This window comes from Rhinolophus hipposideros (genome assembly GCF_964194185.1).
Source record: "Rhinolophus hipposideros genome assembly, chromosome: 9".
Lineage (NCBI taxonomy): Eukaryota > Metazoa > Chordata > Mammalia > Chiroptera > Rhinolophidae > Rhinolophus > Rhinolophus hipposideros.
Window position 1 is genome coordinate 26,496,494 of NC_138055.1, and position 10,366 is coordinate 26,506,859.

Below are 10,366 nucleotides of genomic sequence, written 5' to 3' on the forward strand. Positions count from 1 at the left end.
ATATTAGGTCAAACAAATCTTATCGTAGGCTAAATATCAAACAAATATGTTGTCTGATCCAACTTCAATAAAATAAAATTTCAGTACAAAAATTACCTTTATATATCTCATATAACTAGAAAATTACTTTGATTAATAACCCTTGAATTAAAAGAAATCATAATACAAAGGGCACGCATCAATGGAAGGCCATCTTACGCTCCACCAGCTGCACGGCCCTCAGTCTTGGATCATGGCATCTCTGGCCATGACAACATGAGCAACAAAGAAGGATCTGGAGGATTCAGGGAAAAGAAGCATGACAATTTCCCACATAACCAGAGAAGGGAAAGATGGTAGTTGATCTTCAAATCATTTCAGCAGAAACTTGATGCAAGACATGATAAATATAAGAGACTTGTAAAACAGTAGGATAGAATTGTAGTAAGTACAAGAACAATTTTTCTCCTCCATATAATTACGAGTGCTCCTGATGTGGGAGAAATATTGACTGAATCAGAAATTATGTCAGATGGTGTCAGACAAAGATATTGCAGGTGACCCAGGAGCTCAGAAGACAGGCATCAGTTCCAGAGAGCCATTACTGCTGCTCTCTTCTGATTCCCAGGATAAACAGTTTGGTGTTCGGAGACTGGAAATTACACCTGTTGATTACCTTGCAGGAGTGGCTGACTTAACTGAAGAGGTGATGCGATGTATATTAACAATGTAGGGAATGGGGACATTGACACCTCCTTTGAAGTAAGCCAATGTTTACCTCAGGTTTATGATGGGTTTTCACTCATTGGCAATACTGGACCTTATGAGGTTTCTAAGAAGCTGTATATCTTGAAACAAAGTCTGGCCAAAGTGAAGAATGCTTGTTGTGCCTTGAAAGTCAGAGGTTCAGAAATTCCAAAACATATGCCGACAGATGTCTTTTCTGTTAAAACAGAAAGGATTGATCAAGAAGAGGGCATTTCTTAGGATAACATCATTCAGTTATTATTCTCTTGAGAGACCAGTTTGTAAGACTGTTATTTAGTATTTTATTTTATTTATTGTGGCTTTTACATAGAAAATTTTCAGTTATACTTGTTTTAAATTATATATAAGCTATATATAAAATTATCAACTTAATCCTTTCTTATATCTAACTCATGATAGTTTGCATATAAATGTTCACATATATGCTTATTTGCTGGTTAAATTTTATGACTTATCTTCGTAATGTGAACAAGCTTCAGAGTGCACTTTCTGCCATCCTTGTTTTAATTTACTTTGTGTGAATTTTGGTGTGGTGATAGTTAAAGAAAGCCATTTGTAAGTTAAGTTGGTGATTTTGTTATGATAGAAAAGATTTCTTAGTTATATATCTGGACTTGAGCTTTTTGTTTAAATTTCTTGGTAATATTGTACCAGGCTTTTAAAGTAAGCTTATTCCATAAAATAGAATAAAAAATAACTAAGTTATCAACATACTTTTGTGAGGCACTGTAGTGAGAATTCGTATTATATTCTAGATAATTTTAGGCAACTTTGAATCCATATGAAACAGCTTTCCAGAAAAATTGACAGATACTCAGATGTTAGTTTCTGCATTTAACTTTTATCTTTTATCACAAAATGTCTGGTAGAGAATTGAAGCTAACATTGTAATATTTTCCTTGTGTTGGAGTTGAATTACATACTTGTACATACAACTGAAAAGCTTATATTAGTGATTATTTAGCAATTTTTTTCTTGTCCATTATATTACATTAGGCACATTTAGAAACTATTCTATTCTAGCATCTATAAGAAATTACATTTAAAGAGTAATAATGAAGTTTTGAAATTTTTGAAGTACTTAAGTTAATGCAAACCTTTATAGTTGTCCAGTTGTGTTCACTGATAGTATAAAAAGAAAACACATACAATTAGGTAATAAGACAATTGTCAACAGAGTTGGGAATGACAATGGCAGTCTCTAGTTATATTTAGAATTGGAATTTGCCTACTGAAATTAGTTATAGATGATTCCTTGTGATGTGAAACTATCTTGAGCATGACACTATTGGCCAGCAATCAGACATTTCCATTTGGTTTTGTGAATTTTGAGACTCTAGATACTGGATTTTATTTTTGGAAAGATTAGATGCTCTGTAAGGGCTGATTCTCTGAAAGTATAATTTTACAAAAAAAAAATCACCTAAAGGAAAATAAAATACAGACATGCCTAATTTAAAAAAAAATTACAAAGGATATTTTGAAATTTTTTGAGCAGAATGACAATCTATGAACTATGTGTCAATACTGTGGAATGTATCTAAATTAATATTTAGGCAGAAAATACATAGTGTTGGATACATATACTGAAAAATAAGAAAGATTGAAAAGAAGCTAGAAAAAGAACTCTTGTTTTCAAGAATATGACAAATCAGGTACCTGGAAAAATTCCTCCAGTTCAAAATACATAAAAATATGGAAAAACAAGTCTTTGGAATTACTTTAAGTACATGGCCCAGATGTCAGAAAAGTTAAAAAAATTCTCAGATGCCAAAATTGTGGGAATGTACAAATTTTGAAAGAGAAAACAGTGTTGAAAATAAAACCTTTGGGGCACTTTCAACCTCTTTTTAAACTAGAGCTTAAGTTTTAAGTGCTTGTAGGATAAGATACCTAGCTTGGGACTCTCCAAGACTGGAAATGAGATTGATACTACTAATAAACCCAGACCCCTGAAAGGCAATTCCTTAAAGGGCAATGAGAAAATAGTACATGCCCAGCAAAAGATTAAAATTAGGGGTATTTACTTCTCAACGACACTGAATTGAAGTAATAATGTAAAGAAGAGTTGTTGCTCTGAGAATTTCTAATAATAGCTTTGTACACATGTATATTTGGGACCAGCATTTGTACTACTTGTGTAGCCTTTACTATCTTCGTGGTAAAATTACAAACTAAAAATTTAATTTAAAGAAGTCCAAGACTGGTGGGGTCCCCAGTCGGCCTTGCAAGCAAAATCAAATTGTTTTTGGCAAAGTACATTATAAACTTGACCTCAAAGAAGTCCTACAGATAAAGTTCTAATGAAACTGAGCTCAAGATGGAATCACAAAATATATGGTGACCAGGAGTCATAATGTGGTATATAAAACTGAAAACTACAAAAGAACAAGACAAACAAAGGAACAAAAACTCATAGACATAGACAATAGTTTAGGGGTTACCAGAGGGTAAAGGGGGCTCCAGAAGGTAAACGGGGTCTACTATATGGTGATGGAAAGAGAACTGACTCTGGGCGGTGAACACACAATGTGAGATATAGATAATGTATTACAGAATTGTACACTTGAAATCTATGTAACTTTACTAACAATTGTCACCCCAATAAACTTTAATTTTTTTAAAAAAGAGCACAAACTAAAAAATCAACCTTAGATGTTAGACCAGCAGATATCAGAGTTAGTAATTACAGTTTATGAAAACTCTGAGTAATGCTCTTTTCCTCCTTTCTCAAGGAAAGTTAACCAAACAGATTTTATTCATGTATCTTGTCTTTTATTTAATTATATTTCCCTGATTACATTAAGTATTGCAAAAATTATAAAAAATTTAGAAATTTACAGAAAACTAAAAGAAGAAAACAAAATAATCTACAATCTGATCAACATATCTATGTATCTATATCTATCTTGAAATTTAACTTGAAATCAATGTTAGAACATAATAATATATGAGTGACAAATATGCCTAATCTTAACTTCTTCAGAACTTTCTGTGTTTTTATTTTTAGTTACAATGAAACTAAAATTTTATAAGAAAAAGATGGAGCTATTGACAAAAGGAACATGTTATAATAAAACTAAACCAAAACTTGCAAAAATAGCACTAGAATAAAACATAAAGGGAAACATATCGATTTGAGTTCATACAAATTACCAATTTATTTCTCCAAATACCAAGAATTAAGTTATTTACAAAACAGCAAATTAAGAAAAAGATTATAACATATATATGGCATAATTATAACATATAAAGTATCACAACATTGGTAAGAAAAAAACATAAGCATGAAAAAATAAGAGGAAAACAAATGAATAATTTCTAAAAATTATACATCATTTGTTAATGAGTCTGTAAGAATGCTTAGCTGCATTCATAGTCAAATATATGAAAATTAAAAAGATGTTTTTGTGATCAAAGTAATGACATTAAACATAATAAATTTGAATGGCTTAAAGATTGGAATAGAATGGGTATTTTTCCACTACTGAAATATTAGCTTAATATTTCTGCAGGGCCACTTATCAATTCTGGAAGGAACTTATAAAATTCCTCCTTATTTGAATTTCCCTTAAAGTAATTTAAAATACTGCACTCTCTATGTAGTAGTCATACTGGACTTTTCAGTTCCTGGAATGCTCTCTATTCTTCTTGCCTCAAGGCCTATGTGAATGCTACTTCCCCACCTCAGAGCTCTCCTGCTCTGCCCACTGTACTCTTAAACCATTTTCACATCTCAGTCTAAACTATCTCAACCTCAGTGACATCTTCTCTACTCCCAGGACCAAGCCAGTTTATTTTCTTAGCATCTTTTAGCTTTTCTCTCCCAAAACCATAAACATAATTAAGTTATTGCTATTCATCTTGTTTTTCTACTAAAATATCTTATCTATTATACTGGGATCTTGTTTGGTACCACATCCTCAGTACCTAACAGTGTTAGTGCTCAAAAAATATTTATTGAATGAATTAAGCCTTTATTTTTAGAAATCTTTCAGGTATTAGGCTGTACGTATACGGCAGTGTGCTTTTGTAAGCTGCCAAAATAAGACACTCAGTTTACATCCTGGGTTGGATATAAATATTCATTTTAAACATCAGCACTTGAAATATGTCTGTGAAGGCAAGTTTGTGTGTATGAATATATATGTGCGTAAGAAACCCTAGAGCAGAACATTTTATACTTCACACTCACTCTATTCTGGGCCAGTTTGTGTCTTTAGCATACCTCAGTAACCATGGTAAATCCTTTGGATCTATACTCTAAAAGAATCTTTACTTAACTCTAATTGGTTCATGATATTGCTTCATTTCAAATCAGTGGAAATGAAGACTGGTGTTATCAGTGTTCTGATTCCTGCTCCCCCATGTAGACTCTGCTTTCTGAGCTATTTTCCACAGAACTACATCTGCTGCTATGACTACTGCTACTATACCAAACACACATCAGTGAAAAAAATAATAATAATAAACATTAGAATTTAAACAGTGAAGACAAAAGAAATCTTTTAAAGAATTAAAATTGCAAACTGAAAAGAAGCACTTCTGTCTGTTTCTAACTTCCATGTTCTAAATATCACAATGACTATAACTTTGTTTTTGTTTCTTTTCCTTTGGGTCTTCTTGGTGAAAGGGTGCCAATGCTTTAGGAAAGTCAGGTAAAGCACAATGAAAAGTCTGGTATTAGATGCGTACTCCCACTATCATCATCTTAATAGTGTCTCCACGCTGTTTTTTGCCTCTGGGAAGAAAAAGTTGCAGGGTAGGGAAGCTGACTGAGCCACTGAATCTTCACGTGGGATTAAAAATTTCATTGAAAAGTGAAATTTCCTGAGATATAGTCAAAATAATTATGGAAGATTGTAGTGATGTCCAACAACACAGTTAAAACCAATGGAAGAACGTGGTATGAGTGAAACAGATCTTCAGGCGTTTCTTCGCTGAATGATTGTCATCGAGCATCCGTGTCTCCCCACGCCTATCTATGGAGTTCTGAGAGGTTTCTCTCTCACACAGCACTTTAAATGTTGTACTGCCTTTGAAGAGGCTTGCGTTAGCTTGCTGTTTCCTAGAATTAGGATAAATGAGTGACCTGAGGGATAGGTGACTGTGATTGCCATACCAAAACTAAACAGCAATTTGTTTTCTGACTGTGAAAAACATATTTCTATGGCAATGCCTATAAAATACAAGATAGAAAGGATGATAAAAGATATCAAAATTTTCATTACTTTCACATGCACTTCTGTACTGGGGTCTCTGAAGCCTGTGACATTCAATTGCATCTGCCTGTTGTGTCTCCAAAGGGAAATGGTTAATAAGAAACACGTAAACAGAGATAGTGTAAAGAGGAAAATGACTCCCAGATTGAGCAAAATCTGGTTAGTAAACAATTCATTTTTAATCGGACGAACGCTGAGTGTCCACGTTGTATTTCTATTCATTTTATGATCATTAATAATCTTCACAGTTGGTGGAAAAGTAAGTGACCATAAAATAAGCAAGAATCCCATTAGAAGAAGAATAATCCCATTGATTCTACCTTTCAACCAGCGAAAAATGTGGTGGGAAAAATTTGCTATCTTCAGGAAATAGAAGACACTGAGGCTGGTGGCAAACCCGATACTTGACTGATTAATAATCACCCACAAGTAAGTAATATATTTAGTTGCATTTCCAGACAAATACGCATCTGGTGAGAATATCTTTAAAAGTCCATCTGTAATTATTATCCATATCAGAAAAATTCTTGAAGTAGCTAAGCCAATGAGAATCAAGCCTATTACAGAAAACTTCTTATTCTTGACACAGTCAATGCAGTTTACAAGTACAATAAATCCATTCCCTAAAATCCCCAGTATTGATTCAGTAACTACTATGAAAATGAGGAGTACTTCCACTGTACTTAGCATATCTGCCAAGCCCTAATATTGTTTCTATTACACGTATTTTAGATTACCTGCTGCAGGATGAGGTATATATAGGCTGCTTGATGGAAGAATCATTTTCTTTTCTTTCAGCACATAAAGACTTAAAATTGCCCCAATTAATACCTTCTGATGGAACCCGAAATATCTTCATAAAGACACTTCCAGTTACACGTATAGCCTAGAGAATGTCTCCAGCCTGAATGCTACCTACAATTTGTTAACATGTAAATGAAAGTTTGCTTCGTGGATTTTACTTATTCTCCTGGGACTATTTTGCATTTTTTTTTAACTTGAATTGTGGAGTAGGAGTACCAAATATATACCTATAAGAAACAAACCATGACAGAAATGAAAATTGGATTTCTTCATCTTTTTCAATATCAACATTAACATCATCATTTATGTTAAGTTTATAATAACAATTTAGATACATAAAGAAAAATAGTGTATAGAAGAGACAAATACACAATGTGCTCACAATGAAATATCATCAAGCACAGAAATTATGAATGAAAGTCAGCAAAGTAAACACAAACAAGCAGCAAACATAGACTTTACATGGACTACAAATTTGGAATAAACAAATGAGAATATCTGTAGATATAACAGCTATGTATGAACTGCTTTTAAAAAATAGAGAATGCAATTTCAAGAAGATGTAGCAATAACAGACTGTCAAATTTGGTGACAAAACTTCTAGAAATGAAAAACCTAATTATATGCAATGAAAATTAACCACTACTCCAAGGAAGAGACTAATATGACAGCCAGGATTTAAAAACTCCAAAAATACATAAAGACATACAAAGCTTGGAATTAAAGTGATAGACAGACTATGCAAACATTACCTAAAATAAATCTGTCATAGTTACAAAACCATATAAAATAGATTTAAGGTAAGAAGCAATATTAGAGTGAAAAAGGGGAACGGTATTTTGCAATGGTAAAATGCTCAATTCAGCAGGATTATATTGCAATCCTAAAATTTATGCACCAAGTAATCTAGCAAACATTTACAGAATTATAAAGAAAAAGAGGCAAACCTAAAATCGTAATAAAAGTATTGAAAATTATAATTCAATAGCTTATAGTGCACATAAGGACCAAAAGTCAATAGAGATAAACATCTAAACAACACAATTAATGAACTTGATATAGCCAACAATAGAATAATTTATATCCTTTTCAAGCACACATAGACTATTTTTTTTACCAAAGTTTGCCAGATGTGAGGCTAATGAATATCCCAGAAATACTAAATGAGTAAAACCTTGCAGAGTATAATTTTCTGACTACAAAAGAATAAAATAAAATTCAATCGACATCAGTAATTATCAGGGAAATGCAAGTCAGAACCACAATGAGATATCTATCACCTTACACCTGTTAGAATGGCTATTATCAAAAAGACAAGAGATAGCAAATGTTGGTGAGAATGTAGAAAAAGGGAACCTTTGTGCCCTTTTTGTGGGAATGTAAATTGGTACAGCCACTATGGAAAACAGTATGGAGGTTCCTCAAAAAATTAAAACTAGAACTACCATGTGATCCAGCAATTCCATTTATGGATATATATTCAGAGGAAATAAAAACACTATCTGGAAGAGATATCTACACCCCCATATTCACTGCAATATTATTCACAATAGCCAAGATAAGGAAACAACCTAAGCATATGTCAACAGATGAATAGATAAATAAGAGGTGACATATATGAATATTATTCAGCCATGACAAAGGTGGAAATCCTGTCTTTTATAACAACATGGATAGAAATTTAGGACACTATGCTAAGTGAAATAAGTCTGACAGAGAAAGCCAAATACAGTATGTTCTCACTTATATAGAGAATCTGAAGAAGCCAAACTCATAGAGATAGAAAGTAGAATGGTGGTTTCTTCGGGGTGGGGGGAAATAGGGAGATGTTAATAAAAGGATACAAACTCTCAGCTATAAGATGATCAAGTTCTGGAGATCTAATGTATAGCATAGTGACATAAGAAACAATACTGTATTATATACTTGAAAGTTTCTTAGGGACTAGATCTTAAATGTTATCAACACACACATACACACACACACACACAGTTAACTACGTAAAAGGATGGAGATGGTTACTAATCTTATTATGGTAACCATTTTGCAATATACACAAGTATCTAATTATCACATCATGTATTTTAAATTTCTATATATTATATGTCAATAATATTTCAATAAAGCTGGAAACATTCAATAACAAAACGATGACTAGAGAAAAACGCAACTTACTGAAAATTAAAAAAAAAACACTTCTAAATACTCACTGAGTCAAAGAAGAAATCAAAATAAAATTAGAAAAATATTTTGAAGTAAATAATAATGAAGAAATGACCTATCAAAATGTACACTTGAAACCTATATAATTTTACTAACGGGTGTCACCCCAATACATTTTAATTTAAAAAAAAGTGCATAATTCAGTTAAAGCCATTCTCAAAATGGATCATAGACCTAAATGTAACAAGTAAAACTGTAAAATTCCTAGAAGCTAACATATAAGAAAACTTTAGATCACCTGGGAATGGTAATATCTTTTTAGGTAAAACATCAAAGGCACAATCCATGAAATAATTAATTGATAATCTGGACTTCATTAAAATTTAAAATTTCTGCTTTGCAAAAGTCATAGTCAAGAGAATAAAAAGATAAGCCAGAGAATGGGAGAAATTATTTGCAAAAGACATGTCTGATAAGTAACTGTTATCCAAATATACAAAGAACCCTTAAAATTCAACAATAAAAAAACAACCAGATTAAGATATGGGCCAAAGTTTGAACATACACCTGTCATGCGGGGCGGCCTGCGGGGCCTCTGCTCCCACTCCCCACATAAGAACGCAGGACATGGTGAGGCCAAAAAGGAACACCCACGGAGCCATAGATAGGGGAGTCATAACACTACATTCTCACTGGCGGCTGGGGTGGAGACACAGGAGGCAGGAGCCACACTATCCGCAACCTGCCGTCCACTTGTCTCTGCCAAACAATCTCACTTGCTAGCAATCCGCTTCTCTGCAATCTGCAACCCACACTCCACCAATTGCTAGCTCAGCCACCATCTTCTTGCTAGCCCCCCATTTTCTGCCAGTGTCGCCATGGCAGTTATATTAGTGGTCAATGGCTCACTGGTTACAGTTGATGGTCAACTAGCCACAGTTGATGGCCATCTAATCACAGTTGATGGCCATTTACTACCTGAGCCAGCATCTTTCCATGGGAGGGCGTGAGCCTGGAAACTGCACTCCTGCCTCTGTCCCCACAACACCTCACCAAAGAAGATACACAGATAGCAAATAAACATGTGAAAAGGTACTCCACACTACCTGTCATTAGGAAAATACAAATTAAAACAACAGTGAGCTACCATCACATACCTATAGAATGGCCAAAATATGAAACACTGATAGAAAATGCTGGCAAGGACATGGAGCAATAAAAACTCTCATTTGCTGCTAGTGGGAAGGCAAAATGGTACAGCCACTTTGGAAAATAGGTGGGCAGCATTTTGTAAAGCTAAACATACTCTTGGCATACAATTCAGCAATCATGCTCCTTGGTATTTACCCAAAGGAGTTGAAAACTTAAGTCCACATAATAGCATGCATGCAGGTGTTTATAGCAGTTTTATTCATAATTGCCAAAACCTG

At 33.5% G+C, this 10,366-nt stretch overlaps 1 protein-coding gene and 1 pseudogene across 2 annotated transcripts; one reads left to right on the forward strand and one right to left on the reverse strand.

Annotated features, from left to right (window-relative positions):
* The first annotated feature begins 255 nt into the window (after nt 1-255).
* On the forward strand, nt 256-966 carry LOC308502142 (translin-associated protein X-like; annotated as a pseudogene). The gene has a single exon. The product of its transcript is annotated as a translin-associated protein X-like (transcript).
* A 4,763-nt stretch (nt 967-5,729) lies between these two features.
* TAS2R10 (taste 2 receptor member 10) lies at nt 5,730-6,659 on the reverse strand (the record flags this gene model as incomplete). The annotated part of the gene is made up of 1 exon (XM_081058947.1): nt 5,730-6,659. One exon carries the CDS (start codon nt 6,657-6,659, stop codon nt 5,730-5,732), a length of 930 nt encoding a protein of 309 aa, XP_080915073.1.
* Between the last annotated feature and the right edge of the window lie 3,707 nt (nt 6,660-10,366).